The sequence below is a fragment of the Loxodonta africana genome, chromosome 21, assembly GCF_030014295.1.
Source record: "Loxodonta africana isolate mLoxAfr1 chromosome 21, mLoxAfr1.hap2, whole genome shotgun sequence".
NCBI classification, from domain to species: Eukaryota; Metazoa; Chordata; class Mammalia; order Proboscidea; family Elephantidae; genus Loxodonta; species Loxodonta africana.
Window position 1 is genome coordinate 15,665,625 of NC_087362.1, and position 22,557 is coordinate 15,688,181.

Here is a 22,557-nt window from a genome sequence, read left to right on the forward strand (position 1 = left end):
GGGGATCATGGTTTGCGGGGACTTCTAAGTCAATTGGCAAAATAATTCTATTATGAAATCATTCTGCATCCCACTTTGAAATGTGGCGTCTGGGGTCTTAAATGCTAACAAGCGGCCATCTAAGATGCATCAATTGGTCTCAACCCAGCTGGAGCAAAGGAAAATGAAGAACACCAAGGCCACACGACAACTAAGAGCCCAAGAGACAGAAAGGGCCACATGAACCAGAGACCTACATCATCCTGAGACCAGAAGAACTAGTTGGTGCCCGGCCACAATCGATGACTGCCCTGACAGGGAGCACAGCAGAGGACCCCTGAGGGAGCAGGAGATCAGTGGGATGCAGACCCCAAATTCTCATAAAAAGACCAAACTTAATGGTCTGACTGAGACTGGAGGAATCCCGGCGGCCATGCTCCCCAGACCTTCAGTTGACACAGGACAGGAACCATCCCCGAAGGCAACTCATCAGAAATGAAAGGGACTGGTCAGCGGGTGGGAGAGAGACGCTGATGAAGAGTGAGCTAATTATATCAGGTGGACACTTGAGATTGTGTTGGCAACTCTTGTCTGGAGGGGGGATGGGAGGATAGAGAGAGACGGAAGCCGGCAAAATTGTCAAGAAAGGAGAGACTGAAAGGGCTGACTCAAGAGGGGGAGAGCAAGTGGGAGTAGGGAGTGAGATGTATGTAAACTTATATGTGACAGACTGATTGGATTTGTAAACGTTCACTTGCAGCTTAATAAAAGTAAAAAAAAAAAAAAACATGGTACATGCTAAAGGAGACAATTTAGAAACAGTCACCGGGATACTTTCTCTTCTTCCAGGAAAAAAAAAAAAAAAAATATTGCAGGTTATGGCTAAACTTATTTGCTACAAGCTTCTTCAATTGAAATAACTCCACCAGTTACACTCTGGGGGAAAAAACTAAATAAACACACCAAAAAAATAATAATAAAAGGCACTCACCCCCCTCCCTGGTTCATTAATTTTCTCTATAGAAACCAGCCCTAGGTATTATACCTAAACATACCTAACTTTTATGCCTCCTGACCTTAATCCCTCTTACCTGGGCCAACATTAGAAAACAGCGCTTTTCATGGTTATCTAGAGACACATGGGTATCTAGAGAGTGTATGCACACCTTCCCACCACTAATATCTTCTACCTCCTTCCTCAAATCTATTAACCATGAAATATTGTAAAAGTATGTGAAATGTAAATAAAATCTATTAACCATCTCATAATGCATGTACTCTCAATGAACCAAATGCAACAGAAAGCCCTCCATCACATCCAAGTGCTTGTTTCTTTATGAAGGAAGGCATTTGGAGAGTTTACTAGGGTCAGTATCCTATGTTTTCAGGCTATAAGGGTCAGATGTGAACATGACATCTTCAAAAGACAGAAGCACCAGTAACATCTTTGCAAAGCAGTTATGCTACAAAGGAAAACTTCATCAGCCTCAAGAAAATTAAGGCTTAAATTAAACCCAGGCTGGAATGCCAACTCACTGTGTAGTTTTGATAAATAACTTTGCTTAGTTTCCACACCTGACTTTTGAGGAAGTCAGGCTATTTTATTCATTTTGCAGTGACAGTCAATCATATCTGGGAGGTGGGAAAACACACATTTGCTTTAAAGCACTTATGATCAAAAACACAGAATTCCCTGAAATATGAGCATTAATCTTTTACAATATAGCATCTGCTTACAAACTGGCTTCTAGGTGTTACCCAAAGCCAAGGAACATGAAGACTTGGTTTCAAAAAGTTAGTAAGTGAAAGAAAATCTTCTTTTAATTTTTCAAATAAGAACATGAAAGAGAAGAACACAAAAACATGCACACACAGTATGAAAAGGAAAGATAATTACGCATTTTGCTAAACATCTTCAAATAGTAGTTGACATAGTTTTGCTAAAGCGTTGTGCTCCTAGAAGTTAAATCTAAGTATGGGTTAAAGAAATGCAGTCTTTTAACAAGTAAAATAATATATAAAGCATATTTTAAAATAATGCATATATTTAAATATATTTCTCTATTTAATAGACTGGACTGCATGTTTACTGAATAGGTCCAAGTTTGTGCTAATATAAACCTAGGCTATGTTGTGCTAATATACACCAAGGTCAGTTTAACAACAGAGAAATCCGATGTTACATTATGACTTAGACTGTACTATTAGCAAATAGTGGAGCAGAAGAGCAGAAAATAAATTTCTCTTCATGACAGTATATAAAATAATTCCATGTGACATTCAAAATATGGCTATAAGCCTGAACAAAATAAATACATAAATAGGTAAAGACAAATTAACAAAATCCAGGAACAAGCATTAAAAAAGGAAGTGGCCCAAATTTCAGAACAGTAAAGATTTTAGCCATGTATGGAGGTAGCTTATTGCAAAATAGAATTCTTTTTCCTCTATTTCGTTCCTAATATTTGCAGTTTCAACTAATTCTGCCTAAATACAAAGCATATTTAGCTAATTAATTAAAATTGGACTAATTTAGAAATGCCAAGAATTCATCCACAGATAATATTTATTCTTAGAAATAATTATTTTTACTACACAGAAATTAATTTGCCAAAAATGTCACCAGTCGATAGCAATTCATTGTGCAATGGCTGCATACTGTGCTATGCAATTTATACTGTATGCCACACTTAAAAGAAAGCTTCTTGTAATGTTGCACGATAGATCTCATAAACTAACCTTGCGTATTTACCCGCCCCTAATGCTGTTCAGTGCGTGACTAATTGGACCATATGTGGAACAGGCCTGAGGGGAGAATCATCAAAATGAGATTTGGCCCATCTCGTGGCACTTTATACTGATCAAAGTGAACATTTAGGGCAGACTTAAAACTGAAAAAAAGAATCCCCAAATATGTAACTTCAGCAATATGTGAGGATGGGTGAGCCTCATCGTTCTGCTTTGATAATTGTTGGACTTAGCAGCTTACTGCACGTTGCTATTCATCTAAAAGTGCATATACATTAACTGCAGATATCCACCTCCAGCTGGTAGGAGAGACGTGCCGTCCTTCTCCTTAAATTTTATGGCTCGTCTGTGCATGTCCACGGTAATCACTGTCATTCACAATCTGTAAGTGTTGTTTTTGACAGTCACGGTCAATTTCTTATGCTTACTCAAATAAATTAAATAAGCCCAAGAATAAAATTAGGTCACTAAAATGAGAAATGAACATATTCCTCAATACTTTCTTTCGATGTGTTCACATGTCTATTAATCGTGACAGTGGCCTTGATTCATATATATACATTTTATATCTCATGTCTTAAATGCCATGAGGGACCCTGGCGCGTGGCATAATTGTTAAGTGTTTGGCTGCTAACTAAAAGGTCAGCAGTTCGAACCCACCAGCCACTCTTTGGAAACACTTTGGGGCAGTTCGACTCTATCTATAGGGTCACTATGAGTCAGAATCAAGTAGATGGCAATGAGTTTGGTGGGTTTTTTTTTTTTTTTTTGGTTTAAATGCCATGAATAAAAAAAGAAGAGAAAATATTAGACCTGAAACAAAACAATAAGATGGCATGAAATAAACTGATTCATAAGGTAATGTAAGTTAATAGGAATATCCACTTTAGAGATTGGTTAAGAAAAATATTTAAAAAATGTGAAGACTCTGAAAAAACATTTGAAAATATGTTAATATTCAAAGATAGCAAATATCTGTAACAAATATTTGAGCTGTACCTGTAACAAATATTTTAAGCTGCATCTGGCTTAAAATTAAAACAAAATACACAAAGGTCTATTCTTGAAGGAAAATCTATACATTTGATCTGGAAAGATAAAAATGAAAATCTCTTCCACATGAAAATAACACAGAAAATTAGAATGTGTATATATTTGTATATGTATAAAAGGTAACGAACCCTTCAATCATCTAGAGTAAACAGAAATATTACAGTAAGAGTGCTGACAAAGATATAATGTATCTCAAATAACAACACAAAAATGGAGACACAGAAACAAGGTAAAATCAGAGAATGTACTGTAAATAGGGTAAGCACTTCTTAAGTGTTCAAGTCAGACATGTTGCTTAAAAAATGTGTACTCATTTTCTCATAACAATTAGCATAAAATTCATGGACTTATTTTTTTTAGGTGACAGCACTTAAAAAAATTAAAGAACTTAAGTTTTTGCACTCAAATATTATGACGCGAGTCAATGTGTAATGGTATGAATCATTTTTGCCCAATTATAAGAATATCTTTAAATGGCATTTTTACTAATAGATGCCATTGAACTGGATAAAGATCCAATTTAAACACCTCTCTCTGATGCCTCTAGGCAACTTTTTAAAACTGAATACAATCAATAAACCTTCTTTTATTGAAATCATTTTAACACATATTGAGATAGATGCAAAAGCAACTGAAATGAAAGAAGGCGAAAGTTACGGAACTAGTAGATAGAGATGTCAGAATGAAAAGTTCAAAAGTTCAAAGCCGATCATAACATTAGTACAAACAAGAGGAGATATAATTAATTTGCTTGAAGTAATTTAGCATTATGAAGAATGCTGTGGAACCATATCATGAAACACAATGCTATTTAATTATCAGAACAGTCAGACGTTTTCCCTAAAGACACTACATTTAATATGTCTCTACCACAAAAGCGTGTCATATCTTTTCTAGCCCTTATAGTTTTTCCTAATCTATTTCATAAATTATACCCTTGCATTTTCTTCTTTTTTCTTCCAGCTTCCATATGCCTGCTATACAAATGGCTAATTAAAATTAACACAGGTAAATCAAGGTAGGCAGTTTCGTAAAAAGGAGAACTGTTCCAATAAGAATCGGCCCTAGAGAGTTAAACTAATAGGAGTCTTAAAGTGTGAAGCATTCCAATTAAGGTAAGCCCCTGGAAAGATATCAATCTATACTTTTAACGAAGCACACTGGTGGTTCCTTGTAGCTTGTATTAATCAAATCTACAAGTGATTTTGTAGATTAATAAAGTTTTAAAAAACTAGGCTTTCCTGAAGTGCCATAGTAGCTATCTTGGTTTCCTAGGTCTGCCGTAACAAAACACTACAAAGTGGGTGGCTTTAAAGAACAGAAATTTATCCTTACATTTTGGAGGCTGGAAGTCTTAATTCAGGGAGTCAGCAGGGCTCTGCTCTCTCTCCGTGACTCTAAAGGAAGAGCCTTCCTTGTCTCTTTCAGCTCTGGCAGCCCCAGGCATTTTTTGGCATTCCTCGACTTACAGATGGATGCTCACATATTATTATCTGGCTGTGTGTGTGCCTCTGTTATCCTGTATGTTCTCCCCTTTTAAAAGGCACCACTGAGAAGAGATCAGAATTAGGACCTATGCTACTCCAGTATGACTTAACTGATAACATCTGCAAAGAAAAACTATTTCCCCAAACGAGTTCACATTCACAAGGATAGGAGTTAGGAATTTGACATATCTTTTTGGCAGACACAATTTAATGCATAACCGTGTTGTTGGTAGGTCCATCGAGATGGTTCCCACACGTAACAACCCTATGTACAACAGAACGAAACTCTGCCCGGTCCTGTACCATCCTCACAATTATTGTTATGCTTGAGCCCATTGCTGCAGCCACTGTTTCAATTCATCTCGTTTAGGGTATTCCTCATTTTTGCTAACCCCCTACTTTACCAAGCATGAAGTCCTTCTTCAAGGACTGATCCCTCCTGATAACATACCTGAAGTACGTGAGACAAAGTCTTAGCATCCTCGCTTCTATGGAGCATTTCAGTTGTATTTCTTCCAAGACAGATTTGTTCATTCTTCTAGCAATCCATGGTCTATTCATATTCTTCACCAACACCATAATTCAAGTGCATCAGTTCTTCTTTGGTCTTCCTTATTTATTATTCATTTGGGGGACACAATTTAATCCATAACAGCACCTGTTTGAAATTATTCATGTTTGTCTAGACACCTTAAACTGAAGCTATATTATAGGTGTTGCTATGAACAGAGAAAGAGAACACTCAATGATTGGATTTTGTGTCCTTCAAACAGGTCAATGAGTTACCGCGTAGCTAAGAATCGCAAAAATTATGCAGCAGGGTTGTACCTTTTCACTTTACTTGAATAGTTGGTATGCTGAAAAAACAATACAAGAAGCTGGACCACAGGAAGGAGGTCACAGTATCAGGATTGGAGAAAGACTCATTAACAGCCTGAGATACGCAGATGATACAACTTGGCTTGTGAAAGGTGAAGACAACTTGAAGCACTTACTGAGGAAGGTTAACAACTACAGTCTTTAGTATGGATTATGCTTGAACATGAAGAAAATGAAAATTCTTACAACTGGACCAATAAACAACTACTAGAGAAAGACATTATGTTTGGTAGAGGGTCACTGAAAATGAGGGAAACCCTCAATGAAGTGGATTGACACAACAACCACACAATGGACTCAAACATGTCAATGATCATGAAGGTGGTACAGTATTTGGCAATGTTTTCGTTCTGTTATACATAAGGTTTCCATAAGTCGGAGTGGACTAGAGGGCAACTAGCAGCAACAACATAGACTCAAGAGAGATGTAGTATACAGAATTGCTAGTACTTAGCAATCAATTGAATTTGATTGACTTTCAGACTGAAACATCCAGAAGGGTGACAATGTACTTCATTTGGACAAGAGACCCAAAAAAAGAACAAGTATAGCATGTGGTAGGGAATTATGAATTTAGCTCAAAATATTCCTAGATTTCAGGTCGGCATGTGAGTCAGACGCTTAGGAGGGGGATTTGGATTAGAGATGAGGATTTGGGAATCATCAACATAAATTTGATAACTGAAATTATGAGGGGCTATATCAGATTCACCTGCAGAAAGTGCAGAACAAAAAGTAATTGTACAGATCCCCAAGGAACACAAAAGTTTAGTGAAAGGGACACTGATAAGGACATTGGTGTTTTTCATTGTTGTTGTTTGGGGGGTGCTGGGTCATGGGAGTGGGGAATTAAAGTAGGAGTTTGCACAGTGAAACCTAAACTACCAGAATCACTCCACATTTTTCTATTCAGCTCTCTTTTTTGTTTTCCAAAACTGCTTTTTTCCACCTCTTCTCTCCTCAAATCCACACTACCATCTCTTCTGGTGAAATGAAGAATACAGTTTCAAGTAGGTGTGTCCAGTGATGTTAAATTATGTCAAATAACATGACTAGTAAGAGGTACCCGCTGGTTTAACTACCAAGAGGTTGTTGGTGACCTTGGCAAACGTGGTTAATGTGGACTAGTGGGAGCTGGATTCATCTAAGACACTTGGAAGTGGGAAGTCAGGAAAAGGATGCACCATGTTTGTGTATGAGAAGGAGCGCAATAGCTCGGGTGCGGAGGGGTGTGTTTGTTTGCCTTGCTTTTGCTCCCCACTTTCCTCTGGTAATGGGAAAAAACCTGAGCAAGTTTAAACATTAACGTAAAGGATGGATCAGAGAAGAAAAGACTGAAAATAAAAATAAAATAAAGGAATGAGAAAAAAGAATCTTATAGGTGGAAGTCCCTAGTGAAGCTTATTTATAACCACAACCTGGACTTATCCTAAATCTGGGGGCATTTTCCACAGTCATGGAAGACAAGCAGAGATGTGGGAAAATGCCCACGCAAATGCAGGCGCTTTTTCTGCGTTAATGACAGGACGTCTTAGCTCTTCCAACATAAACATTCTCAACACTCAGTGAAGAATGAGGCCATCTGCTGAGCATATCAGGAGAGGTAGTATCATGGGAGATTTGAGAAGGTTGGAAAACGGAACAGGGAGCTAAATAGGAAAAAACAAGAGAGATTCTTTACTGGTGCTTTAGGTTTCAAGGGGCCAGTTTGTACTTTTAACTTACAAGAGATTGTTTCCCTGAGGTGACACAACTAAGCAGTATTTACTTTCTAATTACATAGTTTGGAATAGGTTAAGGCTCCCAGTATTACAAGCAACAAAACAGCAACAAAGAGCCACAGCACAAGCCTTGAGCTAAATATCTCTTCTCACACATATTTCAATAATTGGAAATGCAGTTAGGTTCAAAAGAATCTTTTTCTATTACTCAAATGAGTCAAGGTTTCAAAGTGTTTTAACTTCCATACTTCAGGTTAGTATGTGGGTCAGATGCTTAGGAGGCAGATCTGGATGAGATAATAATTGATCAAATCAATACCTAGGTGAGATTTTTTTCTTTAATGAAAAGTTTCAAGGAAGAAGGGAAGGAGAGAAGGCTTTAAGCAGGAAGAAGGGAACATGAGGTAAAATGATAGAGAGTTGCTTAAATTTCTAGTCTTTCTTGGTCATTACCCTGTTGATGCTTGTATTTACCTCTCTGTTCTGTATGTTTTTTTGCTGAGGGGGGAGGGTTCTGTATATTAGAACTCAAGATCTTAGCCTTGCAATGGTGAGAGCCTTTTGAGAAAATATCATTTCTTTTGACTTGTGTAAAGAAAGTCAAAAGTTTCTACAGAAGTCAAAAGGAGAACAACCCCGTTATTTCGTTGTTAATGACACCTTTCTGTTAAAAGGTTATCTAAAAGATGACTGCATTCACTCAGCCAGGGAATCAAAGCATTATCATTTCCCCTCACCACCTAGTTGTATACAGCTTTTCATTACTGCGTCTTCCAGCCAGTTTCTTTCTTTTTTTTTTTTGCCAGCACTAGAAGAGCGAGTAAGAAAGCACTTCCTTTGTCAATGTTACTCAACTCTCGTCTCTAGCAACATCATTCTTGATTTTTCTAATTCTACCTCACTGTCAGAAGCAATGAGAACAATGGTGTTAAAACTCAAGTCATATAAAATAAGAAAATAAAATGTTAGAGCCTAAAGACATGTTTAGATTATCCTCCTGGGAAGTTTCAACTGATTGATTGAATGACAATATTTAGAAAAAAAAAATTTACTCCCCACCAAGGACAGAACACAGGTTCAGAAATCAATGTCATGCTGACAGAATAGCACTAAAAATATGGGGGTGAGGGGATGTCATCAAAATAGTCTTGGTTGCTGATTGCATATGCTGAGAAGAGCTAAGTTTTCTGTTACCATCTGGTTTGCTTCTGATATAAAAGGCTCGTATGAGCCCTTGGTTCAAGATATGCAAGCGTTTCAAACTAAGTACTGTATTACTTTCTGTATGTCCTATTCAAGAATAAAAAGGTAAACAGAAAGAAGCTAAAGGTGTTTCAAAACATATTTTAAAGGTCCTTTTTAAAATGCTTAAATAAATTTAAAAAATCATATCTGAAAAAGGACTCCTACTCACAATGGGCCATGAAAAAAAGGGTGTGGAAACGTGCTTCTTCCAACGTGAATTCTCTAAAATTCTAACACATAATAATAGCTACACTTTTAAACTGCTTCCTTGTGTGATCCAGTACTCTAAGGATTTTAACCTCACGTCAGCTTCAACAAATAGGCATTGCTACTTACTCACTTAGAAATGGGAAACCTAAGGCACAGAGAAGATACATAACTTGCCAAAAGTCACACGGCCTGTGACAGAATTTGAACTGGAACCAGGTAGTCTGCCTTGAACATTCATGTCCTTCACCACTGTGCATATTCTCATTCATATTTGTTATTTAATGTATTATGTTGCTTTGGTCTACAATATTTCCAATATAGTTGCATTACATGGTGAATTATAAATATTGCCAACACTTTGTTATTGGTGGAATAACCACACTTTATGATCCTGACAGGTTCAAAACAGCTCCTTGCATGTGTAAAACAGCATCGCAATATTGCATAAACCATGGATTTGTTATGAAGGCTTAAGAGCTTAACACTGTGCCTGGTGTACTGTAAGAGTTCAATAGATATTATTTTTATTTTTATTATTACCTTTTTATTTCTACTTATATTATTATAATTTTATTACTATTAATATAATGTCTTGAAATCTTTGGCAACTGAATACTACTGTCTCCTCATCCTTGTAAGAAATGTCACCCTGCCCCACTTACTATGTTTAACCCCTTCCTCTTTTCCTTCCTACTGGTCGTGGTCTGCATTTACTTTGACAAACACACTGCTGACTTTTGGGGCAGGTGGCCACAGAGTTTCTTGACGTCTCCACTCAGTATTATAGTCCCCAGTCCTTATTATAGAATTATATTTAACTAAAACAAACATCTAATTATCTAGCATCTACCTAGCTAACACACCTATGATATATCTATATTGCTTCACACTTTACGGAACATTTCACAATTTTTTAACACCTTTCCAAATTAGCAAGATAATTGCATGGGGGAAACATCTGACCTCACTGCCAGGAGGTACATTCAAACTGTCAAAAGCACAAGCTCTAAATTTACTTTGTCAGATCATAACAGCCTTCTCTTGCTTCAGTCCCTCTGCTTTATTTCACCTGACTGTCTTCACTCTCCTTTAGGACTGCCCTTTCTTTCATTCTCTCAGGCCATTGTCCTTCTTCTGACTTCACTTGCCTCCAACCATGCTGGGTTCCACACTCAGGCATTTATGTCAGTGCGGACCTCACCAACACCTCTTATCTTAAAATAGAAGATATCTTAGTTTTATCATCTATTCTTTTGCAATTTCTTTTAAACCTCTACAGTGTGTGTGACTACAACGAAGAAAGTATCAGGGGCTAATTGCCAAGCCTAATGATGTCTTCTGTTTTCACTTGCCTTAAAAATTGCAGCTTCTAACTCTGCTGATTGACTTCTCTTTTTATGAATCCAGATTGCATGGACTCAAACAAAGGCTTTTGCGTCTTACCAAAAAAACACAAAAACAAACCCATTGCCGTCGAGTAGACTCTGGCTCATAGCAACCCTATAAGACAGAGCAGAACTGCTCCATGGGGTTTCCAAGAAGCAGCTGGTGGATTTGAACTGCCGACATTGTGGTTAGTGGCTGAATGCTAAACCACTGCACTACTCAACTGACAATTGATTATACAGAAGAACCTATCTCAATTAATTTTGGGGAGGATTAAATTAGTAAATATACAGAAAACACTTAGAATGAGGCCACACATAAATATCACACAATAATTGGTATATTTTCTACCTCCTCTAGAATCTAATATAATTTCTCATGTATTTCTTATAAAACAACTTACATATCTGGCCCTAAATTATAGCTGTGTATGTACCTTTTCTAAACTAACAGATGATAAGCCAATTAAAAAATACTTTATATCTTCATCATTTATCTCCACCAGGGTCTAGTACACTAGTACATATTGCAGATCCAGTAAATACCTATTCTATCGACAAAAAATGGACAAATTGATAGTGGTATATTGTATATATTTTATCTGTATTAAATTTAAGCACAACTTTATTTCATACCTTCAACAGATGTCCTAAAAACTCAGAAAAGGTAGTGACTGCTATTTGTTAAACTTCCCTTAATTGAATATTAACTGTGTGCCAGGCAATTTATATCTGTGTTGCCATATGAGGAAATGGGGTTCAAAGATGTTAACTGACTCATGCAAGACTAAATATTTTGGTAAGTGGTGAGACCAAGATATGAACTTGGCATATATGACTTTTCCTCAGCCTAATCCCAACCATGTCTAATTTTTATAATAAGATGCAGCTCAATGTTAGACTTTATGGAAGAAGGAATCTCTAAGGGATCCAGAGACTATATCATTCTCTTCTTTTTCTAAATACCCATCATACATATAAGAAGTTCTGTAGTGTAGAGCTTGTTTCTTTGTTTCATGAATATCAGTTTTAACTCTCAAACTCACCATTTAGAAAATTAACAATGGGCATGACGTAACATACTCTATCTGTATCCCCGAACTACACTGAAAGGAATAAGAAATGGGGAGAGGGTCGCTGCAAAGACATATTGCTTCTATTTTTTCCTTCTACTGAATACTTCAACTCCTGAATAATTTCCAGTGCAATATGCCCAGTACCCAGTGCAATATAGTGAATAAATAATTTCATTTTCAAAATACACAATAATGTGGAAAAAAAAAAGTTTACAATTAACAACCAGTATTTAAGAATTGGATAAAAAATTAGGAAAGACTTTTTATTTTCTAGACCCTATTTGGAGAGGACATTGGTGTGATTTATCTTTAATTAATTTTGAGCCCTAAATTACCTTATTTTTTTACCCACTTTATTTTTATTTAAGCCACTCAGTTGGAGTTCCATAGTAACCAACATTAGCATATCCATAGAAGATGGTGGCAGGAGTTAGGTTTTGAACTTCTGTGAATACCCTGACCCTTCTTTTCACCTATAAATAAATCTTATATATCTATATATATATGAGCAACCCTATAGGACAGAGGAGAACTGCCTGTGGGGTTTCCAAGGAGCAGCCGGTGGATTCGAACTGCCAACCTTTTGGTTAACAGTCGATCTCTTAACCACCATGCCACTCGGGCTCACTATGCCACCAGGGCTCCATATATATATATACATACACATATATATATATATATCTCCTATCTAAATTTTTTTTTTTATCTAAATACATATTCTCAGTGGCACAAATCATGTGTGTTTACTCTCTTTTGTTGCCCATTCAAGCATTATAATTACATTTTGAGATAACTGAGGAATCGTTAGCTTCATGGCGTGACAGATGGAGGTTAGGAGAGTAAGCGTATCTATTTTATGATAGTTTGTCTTTCCCTTTACTGTCATCTTCAGAATCTCCTCGTACTTTGCATATTTTTGCCTCCAATTCCATAAGAGCACTTTTTAAGCACAGATGCGAATAGGAAGGACAGAGGCTGACATGGTCTCATCAGAGAGTTTTCAGGCTCTGACATACCCAGTACTCACCTCTTCACCATGAAGAAGCTGAGCAAGTGAGAAATGGGAGTGACTGGATTACAAAAACACATCCACATTGTATTCTATATGACACTTACATTGCATACTGTCTTTCCCTTATTTTTATCTCCTCCTCGAAGGTCAATTACAAAGTCCCTTAGCTGCCTTTCATCTGCATAAAAAATGTTAAGAGCCATAGTTGCAAACTTCCCTAAAAGTTGTCACAGCTTTTACCAACGGAACTTAAAAAAAAAGTATTATCTGAATGCTCTTCTCTGCATGACTTCAATCATCCAACCTTTCCCACCGGTTTTTCTTTTTTGGCTTCTTTTACGGAAAAAAAAAAAAAAAAAAAAGCTTATGGGAGGCTAATTGATACAGCACAGCTTGTTCATCTCAGCAATGAGCAGGAAAAGAAATTTATCTCATTTTTGACCAGATTGTGAACAGAAGACTGTATCTCACACCCTGCCTCTCCCGGGGCAATGTGATGAACTAATCATGTAGAGATCTACTAGGTCACAGCAAATAATTAAGACACTTGTTACAGTGGTCTGTGTGGTCTGGTCCTGTAGCAATTCTGAATGGATTTTCCATAAATTCAAGAAAAGTTCTTTAAAACCCTAATTTAAAAGCTAATTTAAAAGCTACATCTTAGTTAATTAAGAACAGTATGGTTCAAACCAATGCATCAGCTCACATCTACATCTCACATCTAGTGTGTTAATAACGTACCATCCTGAGTGCGGGAGGAAGGGAAACCTTCATTTTTCACCTTGCCCTTAGTTCTTCCAGTATCTGAGGTGTTTGTGGGAAAAGAACACAGACGGGCACACTTTACAGCTTTAGTTTTCAGTATGAGAAAGGAAAGCACGAGGCCCTGTGTATATACTAAGTACCAATTATCTGATATTTTCACATCATAGAGCAGATTTAAAATGCTACAGAAGGAATCATTTTAGTCAAAAGGAAGAACCACCTCAAAGTGTGAGGTTGACTAACACTAGAACAGTTGGACAATAATGCTGAGGCATCTCTTTGACCACATATACTTTTTTTTTTCTAATGGAGATTTAATCACGCATCTGTCAAGCACAAAATGAAACATTACCCCACAACGTTTCTCATCTCCAATAAGTGATCTAGTGACTTTATACATCTTACACATGGCAAGCATGATTAGTTCTGTTTTATAAACAGAAATTATAAAAACCTGCGGAAGCTGGAATCTGTGTAAGGCGAAAACCTGTCAGAGAAGGAAAACTCAAATACTTTCCACCAACAGAGAGTGATAGAAAAGTAGTAAGACTGTACCCTGTCAAAGGTGGAAAACTTGCCAAACCCGGGAAAAAAAGGCAGCCCCGCCTAGTACGGGCTCTCACAGGTTTCACTGTACAAAGAAATAAAATCATGGCACAATTTCAAAGTGACTTGAGTACCTCGTTGGTTTGTTTTGTTTTGAAATATGGTAGAAAATCCACTCTAACCATAAGTTTCTGAAATCTTTCTTAACAATACTTTAAGTGTCTGATTTAAAATTATGGGATGTGGACCATCATTTTTATTTCAGAAATTGCAAAATTCCTCTTCACCTTCTCAATATTTTTGAATTCTTTCTGAAGCTCCTGTTACTTGCAGTTTAGTTGCTAAACTATTATCACAGCTCAATTGTGTTTTTGGCTAAACTCTTTAATGTGCATAAGGAAGAGAAAGTGTTTTGGAGTAGCTTTTATTTACTACGGTTTTTATACAAATATAAATGATTAGGAAGAGACAATAATAATGCTGGATGCACTCATTTTGCTCTAAGACATTGTCTTGTTCTGTATATTATCCTAAAGCACAGCTTAAGACCTAAAGGTGTAACTGGGCTTTAATTCAAACACAGCTGAAACCAGAGAAGAACAGCAAGGTAAATGCTTAAAAAGAAAAATGAAATTAAGAGTTACTGTACAATAGAGAAACCAGCAATCTTTCTCAGTTAAATATCATGCTCATTATCAAAAGATGATTTTTCAATACACTTATGTTTCTAAATAGCAAAAATGTAATCCTTATGCCAACCCAATAACAACAAAAAAGGGACAAAACTAAATCCACTGATAAAAATATATGACACTTAAGTACAATAGATAATGTTATAATTTTTAAAGAATAAAATATTTTTCATTTTTTATAAAACCTGAAAATATCAAAAGCTTAATGAGTATTAAGACGACTTGATTTCCAATTTGCAGAGCCCAAATTATTTAAAACCCAAAAACTAACGACTTGTCATGGTACTGTGTCATTAGAACTAGTTTATCAATTCCCTTTGGTTCTGTGAGGGGAAAGAGGAAAAAAACACATTTAGATGACTTATCAGAGAATTTCTATTTCATTTTTTTCTTTTCTGTGTCATAGAGGGCGACAATGTTTATTATTGCGAAGAATTATCACAACGATTTTAAAGTGAAACTACAGTTCAATCAATTTCAAATAGTAGACTTGAGAAATAATGTGTTAAAAACTGAACTGCATAATAATACAACAATTTCCATAAAAAAAATTTTTTTCCATAAAAAGTGTTTATTACTTACTTCCCAACTTATCTCAGGTTGCACAACAAACATAACTGATACTGAAGAGCAGATTTGGACAAACTACGAATAACGCGCTCAGGTAAAACACAAAATATGAATATACTTAGAAACTATTAACCAACCCATGATTTTGAACTCCATAAACTACATTATTTCCCTGTAACTCACCGTAGTAATTAAACTATTTTAAAGAGTGAATCCGTTTCCACTCCTGTGAGGAAGACCATCCCACACTTAGACCATGTCACACTTAGAATGAAAACCTAGAAAGCGAACTGTTTCACAAATAATTGCTGTTAAAAATAGACTGCTCTTTTGGGCAGGTGACTTGTTTTAAATAGCTTCAGTACTTATTGCTCTCAGTGCCTCAATCAGCCCAGTGCTCTTACCCTCAGCATTTTACAACTTGAAGTTAAACAGAAGGAAAAAAAAAAATGGCTTTTGAGGAAGATTTAGCAATTAACCATGTAAATGCCTTTAAAAAATAAACTAACTTAAACAACATATTACCCAACAGTCAAATTACATGGTTGATTTGGAAACCTGTATATTTAGCTGACTGACTAAGATGTTGAAATATATATGCATTAAGCAAAATATTATATCACAATATTAAGCCTGTTTGATTCATCACTGTAAGTCATTTTTTATTTGGTCAAGTGCATTTATATTAATGACTTAACTCTCACTTATCTAAAACTTATATAACGATGTCAACATACTCTAATTTTCTTTCCAATTATATTTAATAGTGGAATAAATCCACTTAAGACTTAGCTTTTTCCTATTTTACAATGAATTCCAGCTTTCAATAAGTTATCAGCTAATTTCTACTGCCTTTGTTTTTTAGCTTTAAGGAAATATTAGTTTTAAAACCACTACTTAGAAGAAAAATACCAACGCACCTGACTGACATGCATTTTATGGCATATCACTACCTCTTCTTCATTTCTTAGTTTCAAACTGTTACCTAGGATTATTAAACCAAAATGTCATCGGATATCCATCAGTCTGAGTTATTTACTCTACAGTATATGAAACTTGGAGAAACACCTCCTTCACTTGCAATTCCATGCCTTTCATATCCATTAATTTATGACTCAACATCATGTCTCATCTCTGCTGCAGAAGAACCAGGAACAAGGAAACTGTTTTGGAGATTTTAGTGACAAGTCAGAGAACTGAAAAGCCACATTTTATTTTTTATGCCATTGGACAAACAAATTTCTCATTAAGGACCAAAATCAATAAAGCCAGTGTGAAAGTTATAAAGATCTCATTAATAAGATTCATTAGTATATTATGTTAGCTACACCAGCAAACGCTTCAGAGGGTAATTGTTAACTGAGTTAGCAAAACGCAAGGAAAAATAATTCTGCTTTTATGATTATTCGGTCAACACTGGAAATTTTTCATAATGATGTATTGCCTACTCATGTTAATAGACTCATATTATATATCAAGGATTGGGGGAAATAAGTGATCTACACAGGATTAAAAAAATGTTTCATATCCAAAGTCCTCATCTTCTTTTTCTACCACCATGACAAAATACAATAAACTTCACATCAAAGTTACAGCTATTAGAAAAGATGACAGAGTTCAATTACTGAAGGAAAATACGCCAAGTTTTCCTCCAGATTCCAAGCTATTAAAAATCCATAAGTAACCAGCTATCTTTAAAGTTTAGAGACTGGTAATGACTTCTTGCCATCATGAAAAAGGAAATTACTTCCATATATTCCAAAAACTATAACTACTTTTTGTGTAAAAATAAAAAAAATCAACTTTGTTAAGTATAAGAACGAATATTTAATTGTCATTAATATATATTGCTGTTGTCTAGAAATGAACTACTTAAACACATTCTATGTGTGCAGGGTACACAGTGTACATCGGTGATGACCCTTGAAATTAAGAATATTAATATCCCAAGGTGATGCACAGGACGAAATGAAAAAGGGTTATTATCAGTATCATGAAGAAGGCTGCATTCCACTGTTCACAAATTAATTATATAACTGCTGTATGTATTAACAGGTAATTCAGCAATTTCATGCTGAGCTTAATCAACAATTTGTAAAGGATATTCTGCATTACTGTTGACTAAGAAAAATTATTTTGATCCATATTAAGTTATACATGGTAATAAATTACATACTAAGAAAAAAAATCATACTATACGTTGTTTCCACTATGAAGGAAAGCTTTAAGCGACAAACTTATCACCAGATTGTAAAATTGAATATTCTTAATAACTCTGCCTGTATACCCTACCACATCACCCTAGCAACAGGGCAGATGAAAGAGAGACTAAGTTTCCACACTGAAAATCTGTTGCTAAGGAAAATTAGAGCCCAAATATAAAAACTAATAGTTTGACTTTTTAGAACAAGTTCAAAAATTTAATGATTTAATTGACCTAATTCATTGTAATACAAACACCAAACTAGATTAAAGGAATAAGCACATGCCTGACTGAATTCGTGCCAAGCCCACTCCCATATCTCACAAATAAACACAGTTACCTTTTATTCACCTCAAGCCCAAATCAACCTAAGACAATTGTAAAAGACCAAGCTCTCTTCTTCTTCGGCTCTCCTATCCTTTTTTCCCAGCTTACTTAATGTTTTACAAAGCCATTGGCTGCAATCTTAAAACAACTGTTTGCTCAAACCCCAAAGTCTTTAGAGTTGTGTAATATCAGCTCTGTAAAGACTTGGGCAAAAACCCAATGTTACCCCAAACCTGGTTCCTTGTGTCCCCCGGGTTGCATGTCTTACCAATCCTCCTGCGATCTTTCTCTGGGTGGTACTTACCTGCTGTTCCCCGGGCTCTGTAGATTTCACCAGGTGCTTATCCTTGTACAGAGACCAGAGACCAATATTGGGCAGGAAAATTAAAGCCACCATGAACAACAAAGTCATCTGCAGAAATCTCTTCTGTTTCCTCTTCATTGCAAATGATAACAGAGAAGGAAAGTTAAAGTAGATGGTCCCCTGGCTGTTTCTTGTGTTGAATGCCAAAGTCCTTTTCGGTGCCCCTGCGAAGCACCAGAAACTGAGAAGCTAAAAACTTTTGTCGCGTACTCAGCACCAATCTGCAGGATTCAGAGGGAGTTGGCCATCTGCAGAACAAACGCACAGTTACTTTCCCCCCAGAAAACTATGACGAGAGCATTACCTATTGGCTTAGAAGTAAATGACTTGACTGAGGAAATCATTAAGCATATCGACCTCCATCGGTATAAAGCAATGGAGTAAATATGACCATTTCATAAGTTATGAAAAAGTCAATAAATGCCAGATACTTAAGGAAATTGGGGAGTACCTCCCCCCCTTAGTGTGGGAGGGCTGGGTCAGGGAGGACCGGAGGAAGTGGCTCAATCCCACCAAGTGTCAGGAGGAAAAGTATCCGCTTTTGACATTGGAACATCACCTTCCTCATCTTGTCTTCCCTGAACGTTTCCTCCTGTGCTTGCTTTGAAATAACCCACCTGAACTCAATCAAGTCCAACTCCCTCTGGAGCCAGCGTGCCTGCCGGCTCCACGGGGATCCAGGGACACGGGATCCGGGGCTGAACTCGTCGTCTTTGGACCGAGGTCCACCAACTCCTGGTCCTCTCTCGATGCCTAAACACTCCTCTGCAGCCAGTGGCTCCGCCACCTGGGAACCTGGTGGAAAGGAGGCTACAGATGTCAGTGGAGTCCAGCCAGTCCCCTCCTCGCGCGGTCCTGGGAATGTGATCCTTCGCCAAGTATGCGCCCTGCCCATCAATCTCTTCCCCTTCCTCGGGTGACGCTCTCACGCTTCGCTGTTCATGTTACCATTCTTTTCCGGAGACTGAGGGAACCCGAAGAAACATCACCAGCGCCTACAGGGCAGTTTGAAATCTCCCCTCCCGTAGACGGGGCGAAGGGTGGAGAGCCCGGGTCGGAGCCGGGCTTGGAAGCGGGCGGGCGCCCAGGAGGAGACGCAGAGGCGAAAGCGCGCGGCGCGTGCTCCCCGGGGCCGCTCGGCGCTCGCTGCTCCTGCCTCCGCGGAGACGGGGGGGTGCCGTCTGCCACGTGCGGGAGCCGGGAGGGGAGGGCGGGCCGCCCGGGCAGAGGTGGGCAAGCCCGCCCGCTTCCAGATCCTATACAGACAATCCGGCGGCGAAGAAGTGCAGGGCGAAGACGCCGCCAGAGGAGGCTTGGGGGCGCCCAGCCTACTCGGATCCTCTCTTTCCCGGCCAGGGCTTTACGGTTACGGGGCAAACTCGGAGCAGCAGGGATACCAGCTCCCCGGCTCACCTCACCCAAAAGGCGCCAGGCCAGAGATCCCGAAGGCAAAAGTGCCGGCTGCCCGCGGGTTTCCACCGGGTTCCTCCATGGTGCCGGCGGAAGCGCTGCGAGCCGGGGGCGCCGGCGGCCGGAGGCGGCGGAGGCTGACCGAGGCAGGGCCCGTCCGGCAGAGGGACTCCCGGCGGCCGCGAGACTCGCCGCTCAGGCCAGGTAGGTGATGGGGGAACGAGGATCCCAAAGCGAGGCCGGCTGAGGCTGAGCTCCTCGGGCAGCAGCTCCTGGAGCGACACCGCGGAGACCCGGGGCCGCTCCACTCGGGTCTGCGAACACCCGGGTCCTGGCTAAGAGCTGGCGGTGCCGCTCCGCTCCTCCCCCGCCCTGCACACCCGCACTCTGCGCTTCTGGTCGCTGCAAAGCTACCTGTCCTCGCGCACTCCTCCCTCGGTGCCCGAAAACTGGGGGAATCGAGATAAGTCTCTGGCAGATGGGACTGCTCCCTCTCCCCAACACATGGATACACTGCCACCCCTGTCCACAAACGGGAACCTGTGGCAGCCTCTCCAAGGAACCGGTACTCTAAAGATCAGGAACTGTTAGCTGCTGAAGGAATGGGGACTTAGATGAGGTGACAGGCGTGCGTGCTTACAACTCCGGTTGTATTAGCCTGTCTAGACCCCAGTCAGGAGCCCTGGTGGCGCAGCGGTTAAGCTCTTGGCTGCTAACGGAAACACGAGCGGTTCAAACCCACCAGCCTCTCTGTGGGAGAAAAATGTGGCAGGCTGTTTCTGTAAAGATTTACGCCTTGGAAACCCTATGGGGCAGTTCTCCTCTGTCCTGTGGGGTCCCTATGAATCGGAATCCACTCGCCAGCAACGGGTTTTTCTTCAGAGCTAAAAAGAAACGCCATGGTCGCCTCTTTGTTACTGATAACCTACAACAAATAGATAATGCTTAGGTGCTCCGGATAGGTGAGGCTGTGGACTCCAGAATGGTATTTTCTCTCTTCCTTTCTTTCTCCTCCTCTTCTTCTCTCTCCTTCCCTCCTACCCCTCTCCCCCTCTCTCTTTCTCTGTGTCTCACTTGCCATTGAATAAGTGGGAAGTTATGCTTCATATCTTCAAAATATCATTTTAAAATGCATTTGAGCTACATGTCGACTGTACGACTGCATTAAAAAAAGCTTTTGTGTCGTAGTTGTTTCTGTGAATCCCTTGCACTCACCGCAGAGTATATAAATGTGTTTAATAAACTTTTTTTTAGTGTCTTTTTTTTTTTATATAAAGACCAATTTATGTAAAAAATTTAAAGAAGTGCAACTTCAGAATCAAAAGCCAGGGAAGTAAACACACACACACCATTTCTTTTGTACTCTATTATTTTTTAACCTTTTTGTCTCTTAGCAATCACAGTTCTGAAACATTGAAATATGAATGCTGGGAAGTAACAGAGAGAGAGGTTTGCTGGGACAACTGGTCCTAAAGGCAAATTATTAAGTGTATTGGATATTTCCTGTCTTATGGATAGAGTTATTAGCAATTTAAAAAATAAAGGAGCTGAAAAATGCAATTGGAATTAAAAAAAAATACTGCATATTTAAAATATCAATTTCTACCTGCCAAGAAAACAAAGTCCTGGATCAGAAATGAACATATTATTATCCCATGTAATCATACAGTAGCCATTTAGACAGAGAACATTATTTAAGTGAATGGATATAATAATTACTTCCCCGCCCCCTCAAGTACACGCAGTATACAACGGTAGAAAATTCTTATGTTCACCCCACCTTTTATGGTATAGCCCTGGGGTATCACTTTCACTTTCTTTCCCTCTTTCAGTTTCCTTTTTCTTTTTGATTTAGAGCATAATTTTCTTTTTCTCTTCAACCTGGTCTTTAACAATCCTACATGTAAATTACCAAAAAATGATCATAGTTCTAACTCAATAAAATTGCAATTTTAGGTTGTGTTTACAACCAAAAAATTCTGAATGACAGCTAATCCCTTTGTTCAGATAGTCTAGATTAATTGCCAATGAATTTTTTTTTAACTCTGATATGCTCTTTTAAGTTGGGTATTAATATTGATTTAATAAGTCTTTATTACATCTTTAATATAAAAATTCCTGTTTCCCTTCTGTACCGCATTCTGTTATGATTCAACTGACAATTTCAAGTAATCAGGGTTCCTTGTCTGGTTTTTGTTGTTTTCTCCTTCTTGGATCACAGGTTCCTGGGATTCTACTTCTTGAATCCCATTCCTCACACTGTGAAAAGCTCAGACCATGTGGAGCAGAGCTGAGGGGCTCTACTAAAGAGTTCCGGATGATCCTCCAGCTGGCAGTCAGTGCCAGCTACTATTCATGTGAGGGAGCCATCTGGGTCAGCTCGATCAAAATCCCAGGTGACTGTGGCCCCAGCCTACATCACATGAAGCAGAACCTCCCGGCTGAGTCCAGTGAAAGGACAGTCCTGTAACAGCCGTACAACTAGCCTAGTAGGGTAGATAAAACTGATTGACTTTTCAATGAGAGAATTGACAAAGAGTGTGTGACCATCTTTAATCCACTGTAGATATTCAAAGTCACGGAAGTACATATTCATAAGGCCTAACCAGATTGGGGAAAGCCTGGTGGCATTGCGGTTAAGAGCTAGGGCTGCTAACCAACAGGTCGGCAGTTCAAATTCAGCAGGTGCTCCCTGGAAACCATATGGGGCAGTTCTACTCTGTCCTGTAGGGTCGCTATGAGTCAGAATTGGCTCTACGGCAATGGGTGTGTTTTTTGTTGTTGTTGTTAACCCGTTTGGAAGGAACCATTGTGGTGCAATTGTTAAGCCTTGGTTGCTAATCAGAAGGTTGGCAGTTCAAACCCACCCAATAGCTCTCCAGGAG

The 22,557-nt window shown here is 38.5% G+C and overlaps 1 protein-coding gene across 1 annotated transcript in view; it reads right to left on the reverse strand.

The window, feature by feature from the left end:
• GALNTL6 (polypeptide N-acetylgalactosaminyltransferase like 6) overlaps positions 1–18,533 on the reverse strand; it is a 1,380,753-nt gene extending 1,362,220 nt beyond the window's left edge. The window contains exon 1 of the mRNA XM_003415811.4: positions 18,203–18,533. Coding sequence (XP_003415859.1) covers positions 18,203–18,340 — 138 coding nt within the window. The 5' untranslated portion in view covers positions 18,341–18,533. The remainder of the gene's footprint in view (positions 1–18,202) is intronic.
• Positions 18,534–22,557: the final 4,024 nt, after the last annotated feature.